We start from the raw sequence: 24,380 nt of genomic DNA, 5'->3' as shown, positions 1-24,380 counted from the left end.
ACACCAGGAGGCCAGTGAACAGAGTTGAAATATCACAGCTCCAAGGCATTTCCCCCCAATATCAGACCATGGGGTCACCGCCTTCGAGACAAGGGCCGAACGGCCCTCTAACAAATTCAAAGCACCAACACGTGTCCAGTGAAATGAGATCATCTGCGATCGTGGACACAGCGGCTCATGCCGGCAGGTCCGATTTCTTTTCTGGACACGTTTCAGCCCAGTGAACTCTTCTCTGTTTCTCGTCGGAAAGGCAGAACTGGGGAGCCAGTGGCCAGGCCCTGGGGACAGCCACTCTCCCGGTGCTCTGATTAAGCACTTCAGAATTCAGGGGCCTGGGGCTGATCTGCTGGACACAGATGTCCTCAGACTACAAATGCAATTACCTGTAGAGCTATCAGGAGGAGGCGGCCAGGCTGGAGTCTGGTTGCATGGCTACTTCAAGGATACGCTGAGGTAACGTGACCTGCTATCACGGGCCGGGCCCTGGAGACTGCTGTCAGACCACACTGACATGCAGGACAAGAAACAAGGAGCTCCCTCTGAGTAAAATCAGGGCTGATCTCCACAGGGGAAACCACATTTGCAATTGAGGTCAGGCCCTACGGAGACGGTGACAGGGATCACTTTACTAAATTTGTTTTAATTTAACAAATCTTTAGATTCAGTCCTACTAATACAACAAATGAACGATGATCCCTCTGCAATTACTTTTAACAAAGACAATTGTGCATAAAATGATTTAGGCATTCAATTTAGCTTCTTAATTAAATGCATGTCTGCATGAATTCCCACTTAAATGCATTAAGTAAGGAAACGATTCGAAGATTTGTGTCTTTAAAACACAGTTTATTTCCATTTTAATGTTGCTAGCTATTATATGGATTCAGGTATGTGTGAGATCAGATTGCCTCTCAAAAATACAATGACTAATGCCAGGGTGAAAAACCCCTGGCTCCAGCTTAATTCATCCAAACCTAGACAAATTTTGTGAAATTAAAAACCAGTTGGCTACCTCTACCTACTGCGGTCAAAGCGAACACATAAACTTGGAAATCCCCCAAACAGGCAACTCTCCTACATTGCTGGCAGAAGTGTAAATAGGTATAATAGGTACATATTTACACGAAAATATGTTTAAAAAAATTAATATGCACATATCCTGTGGCCCTGCAAGTCTGGTCCTAAAAATATACCTGTAGATGAGTAAATATGGAAAATAAGGTATGTGCAGAGTTATTCGATTAAAACATAGCAAAAGATTGAGTACTGCATGCATATTCATTGGCATGTGACTGGTTAAACAAACAGGAGACACCCGCCCCAGAGAACATTATCCCGTCGTCTGGAAAGAACTGAGGGAGCTTCTTATGCACTGACATGAAAGGCCCTGCGAGATACAGTCAGGGAAAAGGGTCAGGTGTCTAACCATGTGTCTAGTACCATTTGTACCCACATAACAAGAGAATCTCTCCACAAATATGCACAGGCAACAACCGCCAGTTCTGATCATCTCTGCAGAAGGAAACTACAGCCGGAGGACGAAGTGCAAGGAAGATGTGACAGAACAGTGGCACCTCTGAGAACACGCAGGGAGGTTTGGTCCATTTAAAGTTCCGTCAATGGTGATATGAACGCACACACACGTGCACACACACGCAACTTAGGCTGCATGAACGGAAGTAAAGTATCTAGAATAAGGGAGTTGATATCCTGCTATTTCTGTTTCCCCGTTTTTATTTCCCTTGAACTAAACCAAGCCTGAAGTGTGCATGAGGTTCTAGGATACACATTATAATCAAGATAAAACCCTCCTAGAACAGTGCTCTTCAAACTGGGAATAACACACTAGTGTCCCTCCTACAACTGTTTATTGCCAGTCCCAACAAGATCATTTCAGACATTAAGGGTATGACTTCAGTCATTTCTATAGCAATCTGTCACTGAGCTTTTATTGAGTGTGACAACCCATTTGATAACCGGTATAACAGTATAATGCCGACTCATTACTTGGGTGAGATGCGAGTGGTCAGCATCTACTTTCAGGCCCTATCATGGAAGTCTCTGTGGCTGGGAGCACGGACATTGATATCTGAAGCAGGTGCCACCCCTTCGGGTTTTGGAGAACTGACGTGTAAGTGGTACGTGCACAAGCTGCTTATCTGTTGTGCAGACAGGAACGCGTTACATGGGGTTGTTTCGGGTTGTTTTGCCATTACCCAAAAGTAAAAAATATATTAAACCCAGTCCATTTCTCTCATCTAAAGAATTTAAATTTTGCCCTGGCTAGTTTGGCACAACGGTTAGAGGGTTGGCCCACGGACCAGAGAGACCCGGGGTTCAGTTCTATCTAAGGGCACGTACCTCAGTTGCAGTTTGTCCCGGTCCCGGTTGGGATCGTGTGGGTGGCAGCCACTCGATGTGTCTCTCTCACATCGATGTTTCTCTCTCTTCCACCCTCTCTCCCTCCCAATCTATCAGAAGATAAATGCAAAAATAAATAAATAATTTAAATTTCTATCAAAAGATCATTTAAATCTAACTAAACCTTTACACAATATGCTGATAAAACGATCTACAGATGAATAACTGAAGATGGATTTGGAAAACACACTTGCTTTATTTTGGATACCAGTTACAAATAAATATCTTGAGCTCACTGAAATTGCTTTAAAACCTCTTTTAGTGTCAACGATCCTTTGTGAGATTCGTTTTTCTACTGTGAGTGCTTTCAAAGCAAAACACAGAAACAGTTTCACACACATTAGACCCTGCAAGGAGCGTTGCCATCAATCCAAACAAGATGACAACAGTTAGCAAGCAAGAAGCTGGCTCGTTATCACAACAAGACTTTCACTCAAAGTGAGCACACAGGACTTGAATACAGGGATAACTTCTTGTTACGATACAACTGCTGAATAACAAAACGCGATCAGTGTAATAGTGTTCTCCGCACTAACCCTGCACACACATGTTCAAAGAATTTGCACAGTTCATGTCATTCTTTTCCCCATGTGTATTCTGATTATATTTATCCAAATGTCTGTGGCTTCTATACTTAAAATGTAGACCTGTGCTTTTTCTGTCCTTTTTCTTGTTGTTGTTGTGAGGGTATTTTCCCATTGATTTTTAGATAGAATGGGAAGGAGAGAGGGAGAGGGAGAGGGAGAGGGAGAGAGAGAGAGAGAGAGAGAGAGAGAGAGAAACATCAATGTTTGAGGGAAACATTGATTGGTTGCCCCCTGCACAACCCCGACCAGGGCTGGGGTTCAAATCTGAAACCCAGGTATGTGCCCTTGACTGGGAATCAAACCCACAACCCTTCGGTCTGTGGGCTGATGCTCTAACCACCGAGCAAAACCAGCCAGGGCTTTTTGTGTCCTTTTAAATAATTTTTTTCCATGAATTCATTTCATTGCTTTTTACAAAAGTATGGGTCAGCAACGAATTGAAAATAAAGAAAAACCAATCCTTCCCACAGCTAGTTTGAGAAAAGCTGTACTTGAGTACATTCGGGGTCTAGGGAGGAGAATGGTGAAAGTCTTCAAATGATGTTCTAAGAGGAAGCGGTAAGAGAGCTGGGGCATTATCCTGTACAGGTCTTCACCTGATTCAAAGACAAGAAGGAGAATGAGGTTTGTTCTGCATGGGCCCACGATCTAATGGAGTACATGCTGCAGAGGAACATTCCCCTCAAAATGAGACAGACCTCCAGAAATCTGAGCTGTCCCAGGGGAACACCAACCTTGAGAAACAACACCAACCTTCAGCTTACGTTTGAAATTCTCATTACTGACAATCTCCACACGAGTTAACAGAGAACATAGCTGCCCACGAGGCCAGTGTGTCCCTGGGCTTTGCTTCAGTCAGCACTCTGCCCTGAGCTGGTCAGACTGTGCCCGGAGGACCATGGACAGTTCCCAGCTGGACACTAAGAGGGGCATCATCAAAATGGAATGGGTTCAGCAGCACATGCTAAGATGAAACCCATAACAAAAATATGTATGTAATCATGTTGTTTTTATTTATTTTAAATGTGTGGACAGAATCTGAAGGCAAAGAACTGAAGACTTGATTATAATTACAGAGCAGAAGCAAAATAACATATTTTTTTAAAGGGAATAAGGGAGAAAAAAGTAGGAGGCATTAAGTTCCTCCTATATTTTATAGCAAAAATCTAAAGATACTATCTCAGATTGTTGAATCAGGAACAGAAATGTATTACTTTAAAGTCTTAATGGTAATCACCAGAAGCGAAACAAGAGTGTAAGACTGAAGCTAGAAGTGGAGGAGAGAGGGATTGAAATTTTACTTTGGAATCTTATCAGCAGTTATAGTTTCTATTACATGAGCAGATATTCTTTTAGAGTTTATTTTCATTTTAATTCTTTACCCAGAGGCTAGAATTCTCCCAACCTTATAGATGATAAGAAAGAAGGTTGCAGACTTCAGTCAAGACGGCGGGTAGGTAAACAAGGTACCGTCTTCCCACAACCACATCAAAGTTACAACTAAACTACTGAACAACCATCACTCAGAACCGCCTGAAATCCAGCTGAATGAAGTCCTACAACTACGGAATTAAAGCAGCAGCCACAATCAGACTGGTAGGAGGGGCGGAGGGGACAGGCTGGTCCCACACCCACGTGTGGCGGATACAAATCAGGAGGACACCTCAGCTGGGAAGGTCCTCCCTAAGGACTGAGGGGTCCCCGTCCCACACCAGGTGCCCCGCTCAGGGTTCCAGTGCCAGGAAGAGAATCCCCATCACTTCTGACTGTAAAACCAGCAGGAACTGAGGCTCAGGGAGGCTGAGGCGGCTGGAGCCACAGGCAGTTCCTGTTAAAGGGCCCACTCACGGACTAACTCAGACTCGCACCCTCCAGGCTCCAGCATGTGGGAGGCAGCTTGCAATGCACCAGAGACATACAGGGAAGAACTGAACTGTTTGGCATTGGAATAAGGGCTGGAGAGGGGCTTTCTTCTGGACAGACGTGCTGTCAGAGGCCTTTGTTCCTTTGGTGAGCCCTTCCCTGGGGCAGCAGACAGAAGCCATATCTGGGACCCCAGCAACCTGCCTCACACTGGTAGCCCCGCCCTGGTGACTCCCTGAGGCCCCGCCCCACCCAACATGCAGACCCACTCAAGCTGTTGCCAGTTGCTTTACCATAGAATTGGCCTGTCTTAGTTTGTGTTTGAGATTTTCCTAAATTCTTTCAAACAAGCAGCATCTGGTCTCAGATAGCCCCTTACCTCTTGTTAAGTAATACATAGAAACAAACACAGGGAGGCAGCCAAAATGAGGAGACATAGAAACAGGTCCCAAATGAAAGAACAGAACAAAACTCCAGGAAAAGAACTAAGCAAAATGGAGATAAGCAACCTAACAGATGCTGAGTTCAAAATACTGCTTATAAGGATGCTCAGTGAACTTAGTGGAAACCTCAGTGAATTTAGTGAGGGCCTCAAGAGCATAAAAAAGGACCAATCAGAAATAAAGGATGCACAGTCAGAAATGAAGGAGGCACTAACTGAAATGAAGAATAATTTACACAGATTCAATAGTAGAGTAGGTAAAGCCAAGAAGCAAACCATCGATTTGGAATATAAGGAAGCAAAAAACACCCAATCAGAACAGCAAAAAGAAAAAATAATCCAAAAAATGAAGATAGTGTAAGGAGCCTCTGGGACACATTCAAGCGTGCCAACATTCGCATCTTGGGGGTGCCAGAAGGAGAAGAGAGAAAAAAAGAAATTGAAAACCTATTTGAAACAATAATGGCAGAAAATTTCCCTAACTTGATGAAGGAAACAGACATACAAGTCCAGGAAGCACAGAGAGCCCCAAATAAGATGAACCCCAAGAGGCCCACACCAAGACACATCATCATCAAAATGCAAAAGATTCAAGACAAAGAGAGAATCTTAAAAGCAGCAAGAGAAAAGCAATTAGTTACCTACAAGAAAGCTCCCATAAGGCTGTCAGCTGATTTCTCAAAAGAAACTTTGCAGGCCAGAAGGGAGTGGCAAGAAATATTCAGAGTGATGAAAACCAAGAACCTACACCCAAGATTACTCTATCCTGCAAAGCTGTCATTTAGAATCGATGGCCATATAAAAACTTTCCCAGACAAGAAAAAGCTAAAGGAGTTCATCACCACCAAACCATTATTATATGAAATGTTGAAGGGTTTTTTGAAGTAAAAGATAAAAAATATGAACAAACAAAATGGCAATAAATACATATCTATTGACAATTGAATCTACAAACAAAATGAATAGGCAGAACAGAAGCATTCTCATAGATACAGAGAATATTTTGTTGGTTGCCAGATAGGAGTGGGGTTGGGAGAATGGATGAAAATGGTGAAGGGATTAGGAAGTACAAATTGGTTGTTAGACTGACAAACCTTAAAGGGAACAAGGCGTGGGGGGGATGGGAAGAGATAAACCAAAGAACTTATATGTATATATGCATAACCAATGGATACAGGAAACAGTGTGGGGAAAGGCAGGAGGGGGGCAGGAGTGGGGAGAAGGGAGTCAATAGGGGAAAAATAAAGAACATCTGTAATACATTCAACAATAAAGATAAATTTTTTAAAAAATAAAGATACATTTGAAAAAAAAAAGAAGGTTGCAGTCTGGTCGGTGTGGCTCAGTAGCTAAGCATCGACCCAGGTCAGTGGTTCAATTCCTGATCAGGACATATGCCCAGGTTGTGGGCCTGATCCCCAGTTGTGGGACATGGAGGAGGGGGCCAATCGGTGTTCTCTCTCATCAATGTTTCTATCTCTTTCTCTCCCTCTCCTTTCCTCTCTCTCTCTAATCAATAAAGAAAAATAAAGGAAAATAAAATAAAATAAAATAAAATAAAATAAAATAAAATAAAATAAAATAAAATAAAATAAAATAAAATAAAGAAGGTTCCAGTAAGGAAAGTTTGAAAGATCTGAGCTGTTTCACCAGAAGAAGAAACTTAGAAACCCATGATAAATGTCTTCAAATACTTGAAGGGTGGTCATAAGAGAAGGGATTCCCATTTATTCTGTGATGTTTCATTAAGAAAGAACCAGGGTGTGGACATAAATTAAAGGATTGTGATCCTGACTTGCTACAATGAAGAACAATTAGAATTGGCCCTAGCTGGTTTGGCTCAGCGGTTAGAGCATTGGTCTGCGGTCCGGAGGGACCCGGGTTTGGTTCCCGCTAAGGGCATGTACCTTGGTTGCAGTTTGTCCCGGGCCCTGGTTGGGTCGTGTGGGTGGCAGCCACTCGATGTGTCTCTTTCACGTCGATGTTTCTCTCTCTCTCTTCCTCTCTCTCCCTCCCACTCTATCTGAACAAAAAATTGGAAAAATGTCCTCAGGTGAGGATTTAAAAAAAAAAAAAAAAGAACAATTAGAATTGCACGGAGAGCCTCCTTGTCCAGAAGCAAGTTCCCTGCCTCTGGTGGAATTCAAGAAAAGGCCGGACACTAGCTAGACAGGGACATTTTAAAGATGATTCTTATTTCACATACAGGTAGGTGGTCTGGATTCTAAAAGACCTTAAAATTACTTCCATGCTCGCTTCGGTAGCACATACACTAAAATTAGAACAATACAGAGAAGTTTTGCATGGCCCGTGCACAAAGATGACACGCACATTCGGAGAGCACTCCATATTAAATAAATAAATAAATGGCCTTAAGGTCACTTCCAACATTATGATTCTAGGACTGTAAAGAGACCTTTAGTTTCTTTAGTAATTTATCTTGTCTAATAATTTCTCACTTCCAGGAACTATTTCCATAGGCCTGTACTCCCTGGATAAAAGTAGATAAATAGGAAAGGGAAATAAAACGCTAAGCACCAATCATGTCCTGGGCATGTCCTCAAGACTTTATGGATATCATTCAAGCCTAGGAATAATTGCAAGAAATTGATCCTTAAATTATGTTCTTTTTTGACAGACAAGAAACTGAGGTTCAAAGAGGTAAAGTTAGATGCCTGAGGTCACAGAGCCAAATGATTCTGGAGCCTGGAACAAAAGCCCAACGCCTGTTTACCACTCTGCTCCTTGTGACTGTCTTACGTCTTCCCTCTTACATAACGCTGCTGCTGCTGACAAGCCAGGATGCAGAAGAGACATCCTTTCGGAGCCTGCCTGTCTCCAAAACCAGTCTTCTTCCCCAGCTCCAGTTCCAGCTATGAGAGTTAGAGAAAATGCGAACAGTGTGGAGGAAATGAAATCCAATATGTCAGTTTAATTTCTGATCCACTGATTTGTGTGGCCCGTGTGGGTCCAGTGACTCCTTCTCTCAACACTGAATGATTTCACAATAACCAAGAGAAAAGGTGCCAGTCTTCGATGGTTTTGAAAACACACTTCATTATTAGCTGCTCAAGATTCTAAGTAATACCTTTTTCCCTATGTATAATGAACCACCTGGAATTTTATTTGCGAAAGTTTCATAAAGTAACTTGAATCGAGTCATTAAGAAAATCAGAACAGCTGAGTGTGGTAGAAACAGCACCCAGCCCTGCGGATACTTCGACCTCGCAGCCCTGGACTTCACTAATAAAGGAAGTTTCCTACCTCAAAAACAGAGCTTTAGAAAGCATTATGACGACTCTTCCTGAGACCATTAATGTGTTGGGAAAACCACTCAACAGTATTTTTCAGTAATAAATCTTCGGAGTCATAATTCTATGAATGAGGACTTTATTAAAGACCACAAATTTTTTATTGCCCACATTTTTTTTTACAATTTTTATTACGTTGGCAGGAACTTCACCCCAAAGTGAATGTGTTTCCGAAGTCTGAACAACATTGCATCAGTCATTTACAAGTAAAGACACTTATGTATGAAAGGAATAAGTTCTGTTTTTTTCTTTTTATGTGTTCTTATTACACATTTTCATTTCCTACTGTTAATCTTCAGAAATGCATTTTATAGGTAAATATTAAATTCCTAGTTTTTAAGCCTGATAATCCAATAACTACTATTTATAATTGATTAAAGCTATTCACTCACTGAGGAAATAGGCATGGCTACTCCTTGTTCCACTAACAAAGTTTTTTCATCATACTTGTAGGTAGAATGTAGCTGTGAAAATACAAGTAAAGAGGACTATTGCTGAAAGCATAGTGATTTATGACCAGAGTGCAAATCCCAGCTTTGGTCCTTAATTGCTGTGTGAACTTGAGCAAAGTACATAACCTCTTTGAGTATTTAGCACAATGACTGTGTTAATGGCAAGTGCTTGACAAATGGTGACCATACAAATGATTGCCAATAGTATTTTGTTGTTGTTGTTCATCCTCATCCAAGGATATTTTTCATTGATTTTTAGATAGAGAGGAAGGGAGGGATGGAGGGAGAGAGAAACATTGATGTGAAAGAAACACATGGATTGGTTACCTCCCACACGACCCCAACTGGGGCGGGGATCAAACCTGCAACCCAGGTTCGGGAATCAAACCCACAACCCTTCAGTCCACAGACCAACACTCTAACCGCTTGACCGGGAATCAAACCCACAACCCTTCAGTCCACAGGCCAACACTCTAACCGCTTGACCGGGAATCAAACCCACAACCCTTCAGTCCACAGGCCAACACTCTAACCGCTGAGCCAAAGTGGTCAGGATGCCAACAGTATTAATGTAAAAAGTCTGAGAGCCTAAACTTCACTCCAAAGGTTTACTATTCCTAATAGGTAAAATATTAAAAATGTAATTCTGAAATAATTTTATGTATATTGTAAGACAAAGCAAATGAGTAAATATTGTTGAAGTCCAAAAGACACAAAATAAAATATATATTAAGAAAACTCTAGAATATTACTTTTTATTAAAAATATCATGAGTTTTTGTTTTTTTTCAGATATGCTTTTATTGATATTTTTAGAGAGAGATAGAAACTTCGATGTGAAAGAAACATTGATCAGCTGCCTCCTGCACATCCCCTACTGGGGATCCAGCCCACAACCTGGGCATGTGCCCTGACTGGGAATCGAACCAGGACCTCTCAGTCCATAGGACGACGTTCAATCCACTGAGCCACACTGTTTATAAACAGGCTGTTTATTTTTCTTGTTTGTTCATTTTTACTTTCAGTTTTATATCCCACATATGCATGAAATCATAATGGTTCTTGCCTTTTTCTGACTTATTTCCCTTAGCATGATAGACACAGACCACAGTGTGGTGGCTCCCAGAGGGAAGGGGCTGGAGAGTTAGCTGAGGGTTCAGGGGGTAAAATATATGGTAACAGAAGAAGATTTGACATCAGATGATGTATCATAGAATTGTGTACTTGAAACCTGTATATTTTTTTTTACCAATGTCACCCCAATAAATTTATTTTTTAAAAACAAATAAGTAAAAACACCACTATAGATGTATTACTAACAATGTATTTCTAGCTCCATGCACTGAAAGCAATAACACCACAGCAACAAGCACACAAAGCCTACATCTTGTTTCCAAGCACCATCCACCAGTACAGGAAGAAAGCTCCTTGGTGAAGGCTGCTTTTAGTTCTGTAGTTTGAAGTTGTAAGTGAGCCTAGGACAGCATCTTCTGTCAGAACGGAAGGAAGTGATGAAAGACTAAAGGAGTCACGGAGAGCCCTGGCCGGTGTGGCTCAGCGGTTAGAGCGCCGGCCTGCGGTCCGGAGAGACCCGGGTTCGGTTCCCTCTGGGGGCGCGTACCTCGGTTGCAGTTTGTCTCTGGCCACTCGATGTGTCCCTTTCACGTCGTGTTTCTCTCTCTCTCTCTCTCTCTCTCTCTCTCTCTCCCTCCCACTCTATCTGAACAAAATATTGAAAAATGTCCTCGGGTAAGGATTAAAAACAAACAAAATATTATAAAGGAGTCACGGAGACCATTTGGTAGGGACTGCTGGCCAAATTTGATGGGTTTTGAGCACCAAAAAAAGAATAATTGATTTTAACACAGTAAAAAATGTAAAAATCCATGTGTCTATAGAACTAAAAAGAAAAGCAAAGGAAAAAATAAAAACCTTTCTCTATAGCTTTTGGCTCAGCAGTTAGAGCATCAGCCTGTGGACCAAGAAGTCTCGGGTTTGATTCCGGTCAAGGGCATGTACCTCAGTTGCAGTTTGGTCCCTGGCCCAGGTCAGGGTCGTGAGGGAGGCAACCAGTCGATGGGTCTCTCTCATATCAGTGTTTCTCTCTCTCTCTCTCACTCTCTCTCTCTCCCTCCCTCCCACCCTATCTGAAGATAAATGGAAAAAATATCCTCGAGTGAGAATTTTTTTTAAAAGAAGAAGTATGCCAGCTAATAAGTAGAATGGTAAAATTTGAATATTACCACTTTGCCACCATCCTTGACGTAAGTTCATCCAGGAAAGAACTGATGGATGCTAATAGCATTAAGTAAAGTTAACAGGGAATAGAAATAACCTACCAATTATTACCCCACAGATATCTTACCTAAAAGCAGAAAAAATATATATACCTTTACACTAAAAAGATGGGCAATCAAACTTAGTGTCAGCAACAATGGAACATTCTAACATTATTGCCTCCAATGTGATGTAATATGAAGTGTACAACTTTACCATTGAAATATTCATGCCAAAAAGGTTTAATCTGTATCCAATCCAGACTCTAGCTACAACTTTAAGGGTATATGATATAGAGAAACAAGTTAAACAACATCATGAAGATATAATCAGACCACTTCTCTCCAAAAAGTCAATGTTATTTAAAAAAAAATGTCCAACTGGTGTGACTCAGTGGTTGAGCATTGACCCATGAACCAAGAGGTTGCTGGTTCAATTCCTGGTCAGGACACATGCCCGATCCCCAGTGGGGCTCATGCAGGAGGCAGCCAATCGATGTTCTCTCTCATTGATGTTTCTGTCTCTCTCTCCCTCTCTCTCTCTCTAAAATCAATATAGAAAAAAAAAATTTTTTAACTATAAAAAGCTAAAAATAATCAACAAATACCATGAGTAAACCTAGACTGGATCATAATTTTGGGGATAAAACAGCTATAACAGACATTTTTGTAGCAAGTGATTAAATCTGAATGTGGAATATTAAATGATTATTGGTTATTTATTGCTGAGTAACAAATTACCCCAAACTTAGTGGTGTAACACAACAAATGTCTATCATCTGACAGTTCCTAAGGGTCAGGAATGTGGGCGTGACTTAGCTCGGTGTTTCTGACTCAAGGTTTCTCATAAGGTCAAGTTGTTGACCAGGGCAACAGTCATGTCAAGACTCAGAATTCACCTCCATGCTCACCCACATGGTAGCTGATGCCCTCAATTCCTGAGCACATGGGTCTTACAAGAGGCTGTCTTACAAAACATGGCAGTTGGCTCCCATCAAAGCAAAGACTCAAGAGAAATCAAAAGAGCACATCTGAGACAGAAGCCATGTTCTTTTTATAACCCAGCCTCAAAAGTGACATCCCATCACTTCTGACATAGTCTATTCCCTGGAAGTGAGTCACTTAGTCCAGCCCACACACACAGGGAGGGGAATCAGATTCCACATCCCAAGGACAAAAAACATATGGACCTGAAAACCACCACAGATGACATCAGGGCATTATTAACTTTGAGATGTGATCATGGCATTGTGGTTTTGTAGGGTAATGTCCTGACCCTTAGGATACATATGCTGAAATAGCCAGAGACAATACATGTGATGTCTGCAAACTACTTTCAGGTGGTTCTCCAAATACGTGTGTGTGTAAAGTAATAAGACAAATATATCAAAATGCTCACAACTGTTACATTTTGGTGGCCAGGCGTTCACTGTATCCCTTCACTCTTTCTATACATTTAAATTTTTTCGTAAGAAAATGTTGGAGTGAGCAAGTGAGGTTTACTGTGGACTGGACTGCATCCCGCTGAAATCCACGTGCTGAAGCCCTAATGTCTAGTGCGCTGGTATTTGGAAGACCGGGCCTTTGAGAGGTCATTAGGTTTAAATGATGGCATGAGGATGGTGCCCTCATGTTGGGCTCAGTGCTCCTGTAGAAGAGACGCCCGCGAGCTCTCCCCCTGGCTGCCACGTGAGGACACAGGAGAAGTCAGTCCTCCGCAGGCCGGGAAGACCCCCAGCAGAACCCTGATCCTGGCATCCAGCCTCCAGACCGGGAGAAATCAACGGCCGTTGTTTAAGCCACAGTCTATGGTGTCTGGTATGGAGACCCAGCTGACAAACACAGGAGTTTTGAAATGATTGAAGTTACTTAGTAACAATGATTAAAAAACAAACAAACAAAAAAACGTAGCTTTTTCACAAAGCTAATGTGTCGGGAAGAAATCCAGCGGTGAGGAGGGATTTCTGATGCAGGGAACAGGGAAAGGCAGGGATGAAAGTTATCGTCATTACTGTGGATCGTTTCACACTCCGACCTCCCGTCTCACGCAGCGTGGCAGAGATCACACGGAAGGCCCAGAGGAGACCCTGCAAAGATGCGGCTCACCAAGTCAGAACCCCTTCAGCCTGAGGGTCACCAATGAGCCTTGGTCCCTCCTGGAGCTTCCCGTGCTCAGCGCTGGTCACTACCTAAGGTAAAATTCCATCTCCTTTACTATTTAACTGTCTCCTCTGTACTTTGTAACTGATTGCACTACCTCACTTATCATTACTATTTTTCCAAGAATTGGTTTCTTTGTCACAAAATTTTGAAAATATATATAATTAAAGGATGGTATGTTAAAAGACATACAGCATTAATTATCATGCTTAAAGAAGTTCTAGCTGTTTTGAAAAGATCAAGCAACTCACTGTAAAAATATAAGTTTACAATTAATACCCATATTCTTCAACCCAGCAGGTCTGCTTCCAGGATTTTGTCTTACTGATATATTCTCACACATAAGATGATAGGTTATTGAGAGCACCCTTATTTACAATAGTGTATAGTATATCACCATTTTTTAAATAAAGAGAAAAATATAGTGTATGCTGCCCTTGTTAAAAAATAAATAAAAAGAGTACATATAGCCCTGGCCAGTTTCGCTAAATGGTTAGAGCGTCAGCCCGTGGACCAAAGATTCTCGGGTTCGATTTTAGTCAAGAGCATGTACCTCAGTTGTGGTTCATCCTGGCCTTGGTTGGGGTCGTGCGGGAGGCAACCAATATGTGTACCTCTCTCACGTCGATGTCTCTCTCTCTCTCTCACTCTCTCTCTCTCTCTCTCTGAAGATAAATGGAAAAATATCCACAGGTGAGGATTTTTAAAAAAAAAGAGTAAGTATATGTATATATGTATATGGAATATTTCTAGAAAGGTATGCAAGAAACTGTTAGCAGAGGCTGCCTCAGAACAACAGGATGGCCAGAGGAAGTGGATAAGGGGAAGACTTTCCACCATATACTATCGTGTATCTATTAGAATTTTGTATCTTGTTCAAAAAAATAAGTTTTTAAACTTTTGAAATCCCTATAGAGTAAGACATATTCTCCACAGAGGCTGTGATTTTCAGGGCTTCAGATTTCTTTTTGTTCTAGTTCCCGAGCTCCGTACCAGTGGCCTCTCCAGGTCACTGAGCCCCACGCTGCCCCAGCCCTCCTGCTAAGCGCAGCCTGCGGTCTGCAAAGCAGATGTGCTCACCTGCGTCTCGTCTCCAATTTCTGCTTCATAAACATGACCACAGATGCGCGCACACACTCCAGCGCCTACCTGCTGCAGCCTGCCTTTCTGCTCGGCGCAGGAGGCGGCTTTCTGCTGCTCTCGGTGCACTTCCGAAACCAGCCTCATGATCGTTTCCCGGCTGGCTTTTGCCTCCATCTCATGGACACTTACGGTCTCTTCAAGAGCAGCAATGTGTCCTTTCACGGATGCATTTTCCTTGCACAGCTCCCTGAGCTGAAGAGAAAGCAATGACAACTGTCCCATAAAAATGAACATTTTTCACACCCCTTTCTCTAGGCAACTCTGATCCCCATCCGCCAACGACCGCATCACCATGTGGACGCTCGACCCCGCCAGCCATTCGACAGATCACGCGGTCAAAGGCTGCGCTCAGCCCAGTGGTCGTGGGCAGACCCAGTGGCCAAATTAAAATGAATCAAAAGGTAGCTACAAGGTAACAATGATGACCATTCCCGCCAGGACAAGCACCCTGACGTCTAAATAATCAAGGGACGGTGATGGTCACAGAAGTCACAGCAGCCCACGGCTCCTGGGCGGGATGGAAAGGGGGCTCCAACTGCGGGCAAGGCGCTGCCTGGCGCGGGGCAGAAATACAGAGAGGACCGCAGGACTTTTAAAAATAATCCTTCTAATTGATATCAGCCCTGCTCAAACAGTGGTTATCATCGAGGTCAGCAGGGCCTTTCATTCTCTGTGTGGTGTGTTTGAGCCGACAGGGAGCGTGAGGATCTGTAAGATTTACAAAGAGGGGAGATCAACGCAGACAGGCTCCTAGGCCCCAGGGAACCAGCCCCTCTGTAAGAGCCCACGGCGGGCGCCTGCAGGAAGACCGAGACTCCACGGGGCAGGGGCAGGGTTTGAGTTAGGACTCTGGGGAACAGGCATAGATTTCAGCCTCAGCAATTTGCCAACGCGCTGCCCTACTCCCGATTCAGGGCTGCCCGCTCTCTTAATCACTTTTCCTCACATTCACACGTTCACTGGTCCAACATCCTTCAAATGTCCCCACCTCAGAGGGACACTCCTGGGCCCGTGTACCTACACGAGCATCCCGCGCCTCTCCCTGCGCCGCTGCCCTTCACTGCACCATTTTCTGTGGGGGGTAATACTGGACATTGATTTCCCATCTTTACCCCACCACCATGGAAGCGCTGGGAGGGCCCCGCCTTAGTCTTGTCACAGTCAGTGCTGTACCCCAGCACCCAGAAGTGTCCGGCGTCGTGCAGTCCGTCACTCAGATCATTGGCAAGCGGGGGAGTATCCCGAGTTCTCAGGCGCGGTTCGGGGTCTGTGTGTGCACCCGTGGGGGTGAAGGCTTGAAAAGCGAGCAAACGGCTTTGAAGCCGAAGGTGCTTTTGCCCGGTTTCCCGGGAAGCTCCTAATGAGCATTGATGAGGACAGCAGCCTGCTTGCTCCTGCGCGGTGATATACATATTTTTAAGACAGACACCTGCTCAGGTGATTGGGACGCTAAAGCTCTAGGGTCCTAGTATCTGTTTTAAACCGCAGGTTATATTATTATTCAGGAAGGGTAAGACCAACAGATCAGTTCTCAAGAGGAGGGCGTGCCGTGCCATGGAGGGCCACCAGGGACGCACCAGGGGCAGTCAGGAGACAGACGGGGCGAGCAGAAGACCATGAGGCAGATGCAGGCTTAGGATGGGCTGGTGTGCATCATTTCAGCTCTGGCGTGCGGGGCTGTCCCTAGCTGTCCGGTGCCTGGCACTGGGGTGTGATTCAGGCAGCGCAGAGTGGCCCCGAGCTGGAAGAGGTTGGGGTGTGGGCCCTGGAGGAGTTCGTTTGCATAGGATAGCTGCGCTCCCAGGCGAGTCGTGTACTGGGAACCGACCAGCCCTGCGGGTGGCAGTCTCTCCTAGGTCAGCAAGACCCCAGACGTCAAAGCATTAGGAACACAGAAAATAGAAAGGCATGATGCATAAGGTGTCGACATAACATCAGCACCCGGAGGTTGTCTCTGATGTGGGAAAGGGCAGTGTGAAGGGAGCGTCTTGACTCCCCTTCCTTTTTCCCACCACGGGGCTTTAAGGATTGTCCCCCAACTACGCCTCCAGGGGGACTTTTAAGCCAGGTTCCAGGTCACAGTTTAGCAACAGGGAGGAGGCGGGCCATGCATTCGGCGCCCTCTAGGGTACAGGCTGACTCTAGGCCTGAGCAACCCCTCTGGGAGTGGGACACTTCCAGCTCTCAGTGAGGCCTGGGATGCAGGCTAATTAACTGAGGTGGCCTTTAAGAATGGCTGCATGGCCCTGGCTGGTTTGGCTCAGCGCTTAGAGTGTTGGCCCGAAGACCAGTGAGTCTTGGGTTTGATTCCTAGTCAAGGACATGTACCTTGGTTGCAGTTCGTTCCAGGTCCTGGTCAAGTCATGCAGGAGGCAACTGGTTGATGTGGCTCTATCACTTCATTTCTCACTGTCTCTCTCTCTCTCTCTCCCTCCCTCCCTCCCACTCTATCTGATGATATAAAAAAAAAAATTTTTTTTTTTTTAAAGAAAAAGAATGGCCGCATGGCCCGGCCAGTGTGGCTCAGTGTATTGAGCATCATCCCATGCACTGAGATGCTGCTGGTTTGATTCCTGGTCAGGGCACGTGCCCAGGTTGTGGGCTCAATCCATACATGGGGCGTGCAGGAGGCAGCCAATCGATGTTCTTGCTTATCGATGTTTCTATCTCTCTCCCCCTCTCCCTTCCTCTCTACCTAAAAAAAATCAATTAAAATATATATATTTTTAAAAGAATGCTGCATGGAAATCTGTCAGGAAGCAAGAATGTGAAGTTTTAGACACAAAAAGAGCAAAGATACAATGAGAGGTCAAATACCACCAGGTGCCCTAATAAATCACTATGGCCAAGTAAATTATTCCATTGATATAATTCATCTCCATCTTGATTGCAACCTACCATTAAAGCAGGATTGTTATTCTGAGGCTTTAATGTAATAGTAAAAAGTACTTTAGAACTAATCTTAACCTTATACTCAACAAGTATCCCAAAAATGACATACAACTGTTTTTGCTTTTGTTGTAGGTTTCTGTCTTAACTCAAAACAAACAGACAAAAATATTCCTAAAACACACCATTAGAATGAATAACTTATTGCATTTGACAACCTATATATATTTTAAACAAAAACCATTAATCCTTTCTAGAGAATAATTAATCCCCAATAACACTAGAAAGGACCTTGGAATTGGGGCTCAGAGAGGTGACATGGTCTGTCTCAGGTCACACACTCAGTTAGTGCCACCTTTGGGCCACGTCTCGTTCTCTCGCCACCCCCAGACTCAGCCACAGCACTTCTTTTCATGGCACCTGTCAAAATAACCCCCAAAATATACAGTCTTTGTAATATGCATACAGACACCTTTATAATGACATCTTCATCTGACATCTTTTCGTTCTTCCTTTCTGGATCTAAGCAGTCACGAAGTTGAGCTAGAAACTCCTCATGTTCCCTGTAGGTCTTTGACACTTGATTCTTATTCTCCTCATTTTCCTTTAAACACTTTCTATCAGGCAGATAACAAATAGGACAAGTTTTAGCATCATAACAGTCATCGAACCAAGTCCAGAACATAAGCTCTCTATGGGAAATCATCACTTTCATCACAACCCAGTTTCCCAGTCACAGAGCACTGTAAAGGAAGAACAGTAGAGGCATTTCTGGGGCCTCTGCACTTGGCAGAAATGCAGGAAAATCTTCATGGCACCTTAGATCTAGTAACCACGAGGGCGGCAGATTCTCTGGCCGCGGACCTTCTAGGATCTGCACAGTGGCAGACAGGACTCTAGTCACACACAGATCCATACACATGGTCTCTGTGGGGCCTGGTGGGAAGCAGGAGAGTTCTGCTGTACTGGTTCTAGGGCACACGCTTGTTTTCATTTCAGACACCATACAGTGACCTATACTGCTAGGGCATTTCCTAGTTCATGGCCACGCATTACCAGAACGAAAAATGCATCAGAAGCAGGGGTGCTCCACCGGTGGAAGAGAGAAGCGCTTCATCTCAGCCAAGATCACTATCAGTTCTCACACACCCAGAGTTTTTAAAGCGTATTGGAAGGGGCGGGTCCGGGAATATCGGTCAATGTGTGCTCTGCTACAAATACTTGATTTCAAATCTCAGGTGCGTTTGCTGAGATAGCAGTCTTTTCTCATGCTTTCACTGTTACAGACTAAGAGGTCCTCAAAAAACAGACATATTTTAAAGGCAAATTAGGAATCATTTCAGTAATTTGTTATCTCTTTTTTTTTTTTTTCAGTATGCCAGATAACAAACATGATTATTGCTTTCCCTCTGCATGATGTGTTTGCTGCATATCCTTCCTCACCATTCAAAGATTAACAAAGCATGTAATTGCATTGACTCAAAAGCATATCATATTTCTATTTAGAAAAATGTATAACAATAAAAGACCAACATCAATATATCTCTAGGTTCTTATTTTCAGCCTAGGAAAGGTAATGTTTATTCAGTCTCTCTGACTCGTGAAAGGCACAATTAATGCTATAGCTCTGATTGATTTATGTAGAAGAGTCCATACGTTAACCCCGAGATTTCAGTCTCAGTTCTCGATTCCAGGGGTTTCTAAATTATTTCCACTTCTATTTGCATTTTGCTTTGAGCCGGCAAAGCCCTGGGAGCCCTTCCTAAGTACAGACATCATCACTAAAACGTGCAAATACAAATACACATGGACATTCATTGCATCTTGGTTTTGAATAATTTTTTGAGTGGAACTAACCTAAGTACCTACAGGAAATAGCAAGGAAAACTGGTTACGTGAAGGATGATATTTCAGGCAATGGAATACCATGGGCCATTGAAAATGATATGATGAAAGACTTTCTAAAATATCGACAATATAATTCAGTAAAAATCGTTCATTACATGATATCATTTATGTACAACTCTCTGAAAATCTGTTCAACCAAATGTTAACAAATGTTGGCTGTGATGAAGCTTTTCTGGAATCATAAGGTTTTGAGTAATTTTCATTTCTTTTTGACACTTTTCTATATTTTAAACAACTCTTTTACAATGAGTAGATATCATTTTTATGACTCGTTTATTTAAGAAATATTTATTGGGCACTTACTATGCATCAGGATCTATTCAAGGTGCTAAAGATAGAGCAGTAAACAAAACAAAGATCTTTGCCCTCGGGGCGCCTACATTCCAGTTGGGAAGATGAGCAATAACCAAAATACGAATGTGCATTGAATGTGTAGTCTGTTAGAAAAGGGCTGAAGGGGAAAAGTTAAGTAGGAAAAGGGTAAGATATATTTGGGGGGAGTGGGGTAACATTCTAGACAAGGTCACTCACAGAAGCCCTCACCGAGAAGGTGACTTTTGTTTTTGAATTTTTATAAGAGTTTATTTGAGCCAAAATTGATGACAGTGCCAGGAAGTAAGATCTCAAATGCTTCCCAAGAAGGTGACTTTTGAGTGAAGACCTAAAGGAGGGTAAAGAAGTTTCTAGGTAAAGGGATTAGCAAGTGCAAAAGTCCTGAGGTAGGATCCCAACTGCTGTGTTCGAAGGTCAGCGAAGAAGCCAGAGGTGGAATGGAAAGGATAAGGGAGAGAATGGAAGCAAACTGAGGGCAGGACGGGCCTGTCAGCTCATAGAAAACACTGTCTCTGCCGTGAGCGACAAGAGACAGCATTGGAGGGGTCTGGGCAGACAACTGATAGGAACTAATTTGTGTTTTAGCAGGACCACTCTGGCTGCAGAGGGCACAGGCAGAGGCAGGAAAACCACTTGGGAGGCTACTGGAACAATCCTGGTGACAGACCATAGTTGCTTGGACCAGGTTAGTAGCAATGAGGGTGTCAATGGGACGTTGCCAAAGTTAGATCTATTTTAAAGGTAGAGATAGACTGTGGGATTTACTGAAGGATCAGACATAGACTGTGGGAAAAAAAGAGACCCAAGGATGATCCAGGATTTTTTTTTTTTACTTGATCAACTAGTGGAATGAAATGATCATTAAATGAGATGAGAAAACGTGAAGGAGAATTGTGTGGCAACACCAGGAACTCAGTGTCGGACATGTGAAGTCGGAGATGCCTGTTGGACAGCCACTTGGAGATGCGCTGTGAATAGTAAGATATGTGTGTCTTTAACCCTGGAAGGGATCCAGGCTACACATAGCAATGTGGGACTCACTAGCATTTAGAGCATTCTTTTTTTTTTTCTCCCCTTTATTGATTTGAGAGAGAGAGGAAGTGAGAGGGAGAGAGAGAGAGATAGAAACATCGATGAGAGAGAACATCGACTGACCACCTCCTGCACGCCCACGACTGGGGATCAGGCCCACAACCTGGGCATGTGCCCTGACCGGAATCCAACCAGCAACCTCTTGGTGCAGGGGTCCATGCTCAACCACTGAGCCACACTGGCCAGACAACATTTAGATCATTCTAAAGTCATGAGAAAAGTGAGATTACCAAGAGAGTGGACATAGAAATGAGAAGAGATTCCTGGGCTGAGCCCTAGGGCACTCCAATATTTGGAAGTCAAGGAGTTGAGAAGGAAAAAACAACAGAGCACCGAGAAAGGTAAAGCAGAGAACAGGCTTTGTACGTCCTGGAAGCCAAAAGAAGACCGAGTTTCAGGGAGAAACCAGCTGTGGCTTATGTACTGATGGGTCAGGTAAGATAAAGACTGAACTGTTTCATTTGCATTGTGGGGTCATTGGTCAGCTTAGTGAGTGGATTCAGTGGGGTAGATCCAAGAGAGAAGGAGAGGGAGAGAATTTGGAACGGTGAGTATGTACAGATATTTGAAGGAGTTTTTCTGTAAGGAGAAGGAGAAACAGAACCCAAACTGGAGGTGTTGGATTTTTTTTTTTCAAGATGGAGTAAATCAAATAAATGCCAAGTATTTTATTAATACAGTTATAACCCACAGAATTTTTAGAGTACATTTTTGGAACAATTAGTTCTCAATCTTGTCTCAATAATCACCTTTTGCCAGAGGCGAAGGTGGAAAACCTGGATTCCATGAGCTTTCTACGTAAACTGACAATAAAACCAAACAAGGTGTGTTTGGGGCGGTCTGGGCTACCAGGGTATCTTTATATGTGGGTTCTGAATCCATGCCTCCCGCCGTGCTCGGCCCCACCACCTCCACCTCTGGTTAAACCTCGACTCAGAGGAAATCTTCCAAATTGTATAAATAAGCATTTGCAGCCCTAATCAATAGGACATAAACATGCTTAGGACAATGCTATGTTTTCTAAGACTCATGGTGACATTTAGAAATGAGCTTGGAAAAATAATTTCAAGACCCCAAACATAGCTGAGATCAATAAATTTTTTTTTCCCAAATCGAGTTTCAAGGCTAAATAACACAAGTTGTCGGAACATCATCCAAAGGCACATCCTGCTATCAGAACCCAGTATTTTAACACGAACTCAACGAAGAAATATACTGAAATGCCCTTACTGTAATTTCTCATCTAGTTCTACAACTTTCTTCTTTAGCTCCTGGTTCTCCTTGATTGTGGTGTGAGCTGTGATTTCTGTCCTAATTTTAGAAGTGGAAAGGGTTGCCAATTCTTCTTCCAGCTCCTGCACTCGGTCTCTCAGAAAGGTGAGCAGAGATGACTTTCTAGCATTGTTCTCCTGGTAGTTTTCCATTTTGGCTTTCAGTTCTTGACAGGAAGCTTCTTTAGAAAGCATTTTGGATCGGAGGTCTCGAAGCTAATATGGAAAAGAAATAAAAAAGACAAAAAGGATTTCAAGGGCATAAGTTTGAAGTACTTTTAAGAAACCCAAAACTTTAATGAAAAATTTTACTTTTTTATTCATGACTTAATCCACCTTTCCTTTCTTTTTTTCATATTTATAACTCTATTACCAGATGGGAAATTATGCCTAAATAACGGACTTCATGTTCTGCTTTCATTTTTGGGGTGTTTTTTTTTTTCTCAAAACCAATTGAGCAATGTCTTGTGGTAATATAATCTCACTCAAGAGACATTTGTGGTGTGTTTTGCAAAAGGCAATAAAATATTTTGCAAGTAATCCATTTTCTAAATCCATATTCCTGCTATCGCTGCTAAAATGAAACAAGGAACCTACAAGCTACACTATTTGTCATTTCATGGCCACAACTGTCTCCCTTGCAGGATTTATACTAAGGACACATTTTAACTTTTATGAATTCTGTGGCATCAAAATGCTGAACAATGTTTGAGCCCTATTAAGTTATGTTATCGGTTCACCCTAAAAGAAATCTTTATGAATGCATGTACTTCCCTGGAATTTAGAGCATGCATCATACATTTATTCCTTCTCTCTCTCTCTCCCCCTCTCCCTCCCTCCCGCCTCCCTCCCACACACATTATTAACTCATCCTTCAGTGAGGTCCCGGCAGCCCAAGGGAACTGATAGTTACCTCCCAGACAAGCCTAGACTCTTCAAGGCCACAGGCTGCGAACAGAATGGGTCTAAAAAGACTCTTCAGAAATTCCACATCAGACCTGATCCAGTCCAGAGGGGAGATAGATTCCAGTTAGCTTCCTAGAATGCCCCCCTGCATCACAGAACCATCACAGAAAAGGATGGAGAATCCCATCCTATGAGCTCCAGCCCGCAAGCAATTCACATTAAAGGAAGCTGTTCCAAGAGATGCTAAAAGCCCTCCCAAGCCCAGGCCGTCGACCCACAGTGCTCCAGCGCGCCCAGGTCTCTCCGGGCTGGAGCTCCTGTGAGATCCAGCCCAGGCCACCTTGCTGGGCAGCATGACAGACGGGCAACCTTTCAGAAATTCTCTCCGGTGGGAGGTGGGCGCCCAGGAAGGGAGTAAGTGTAAACTTCGCCGAAAGGGTTAACGCTGTGTCCCGCTGTTCTGCTTGTCATCGCCTCTGCGCTGGGCTTCACTCTGCACAGAGCTGAGAAGCCCCATTTCTGAGCTATGAAGATGCGCGGCCTTACCTCCGACTGAGCACATTCGAATTTGACCACAGCTGCTGCAAGGTCACTCCGGGCGTCTTCAGCCACATTCCGATAGTGGTTTAACTGCTCCCGAGTGGCCGGGGCTTCCAAAAGATGGTCGTAAATTTCCTGATAGGGTTCCCCAAAAGACAAAATATAAAGAGGAGCGAAAACAATCTTTTCTGTGCAGCTGTGCAGAGCTAGATTAAACACAGATGCGTTCTTTGTAGTCCCAATGTGTCGAAATGCAGCCCAGAGAAGTGTTTTTGCTCGGATCATTTCATTCTCACTCTCAAAATTCGAAGGGAGGCGGGATGCAGCCCGGGAATGAGTGATGTGTCCCCAGGCTGGCATGTAAGGATCGGCCTGTGTCTGTTTAGTGACCCCCTTCCCCCAGCCTCAAATGCTACGTGACCTGTAAGCAGAACCTACAGTCAACAAAGAAGAGTCAGAAGAGGCACACGGGACTCGGCACGGAACTCGGAGCAGTTTTCCTGCGTGTTCACTATCCGTTATTCTCCACCTCACAGTCACGCAGGTGACTTCAGTGAATGCCTGGGTCCAGGGAGAGCATGGTGCTCCTGGGGAGTCCCTGTCCCCGTGAGAAGGGAGCCCCCCTCAGCTGCTGGCTGCCAGTGCAGGAAGGTGGACCCCAGCATGGCCAAACGATCCCAATTTTTTGTGACAAGTCATATATCCAGTCTTTCTGAAGTAGAAATCCCCCCCCCCCATTTTTGCAGCTTGGCAACTAATTTTAATGTTTAAAAAAGAAACACCGTGT

The 24,380-nt window shown here is 43.6% G+C and overlaps 1 protein-coding gene and 1 non-coding gene across 2 annotated transcripts in view; one reads left to right on the top strand and one right to left on the bottom strand.

Moving 5' to 3' along the window:
* CCDC170 (coiled-coil domain containing 170) overlaps positions 1–23,716 on the bottom strand; it is a 64,917-nt gene extending 41,201 nt beyond the window's left edge. The window contains exons 1-4 of the mRNA XM_036248751.1: positions 23,600–23,716; positions 22,107–22,363; positions 18,016–18,160; positions 14,661–14,846 (exon numbers count right to left, since the gene is read on the bottom strand). Coding sequence (XP_036104644.1) covers positions 14,661–14,846; positions 18,016–18,160; positions 22,107–22,342 — 567 coding nt within the window. The 5' untranslated portion in view covers positions 22,343–22,363; positions 23,600–23,716. The remainder of the gene's footprint in view (positions 1–14,660; positions 14,847–18,015; positions 18,161–22,106; positions 22,364–23,599) is intronic.
* Positions 7,562–7,669, top strand: LOC118622071. The gene has a single exon (XR_004957908.1). It is a non-coding gene; the product is annotated as a U6 spliceosomal RNA (small nuclear RNA).
* Positions 23,717–24,380: the final 664 nt, after the last annotated feature.

This window comes from Molossus molossus, unplaced genomic scaffold (genome assembly GCF_014108415.1).
Source record: "Molossus molossus isolate mMolMol1 unplaced genomic scaffold, mMolMol1.p scaffold_m16_p_8, whole genome shotgun sequence".
Taxonomy (NCBI): domain Eukaryota; kingdom Metazoa; phylum Chordata; class Mammalia; order Chiroptera; family Molossidae; genus Molossus; species Molossus molossus.
The sequence above is the reverse complement of the archived record's forward strand: the minus strand, read 5'-3'. Positions and strand labels throughout refer to the sequence as shown.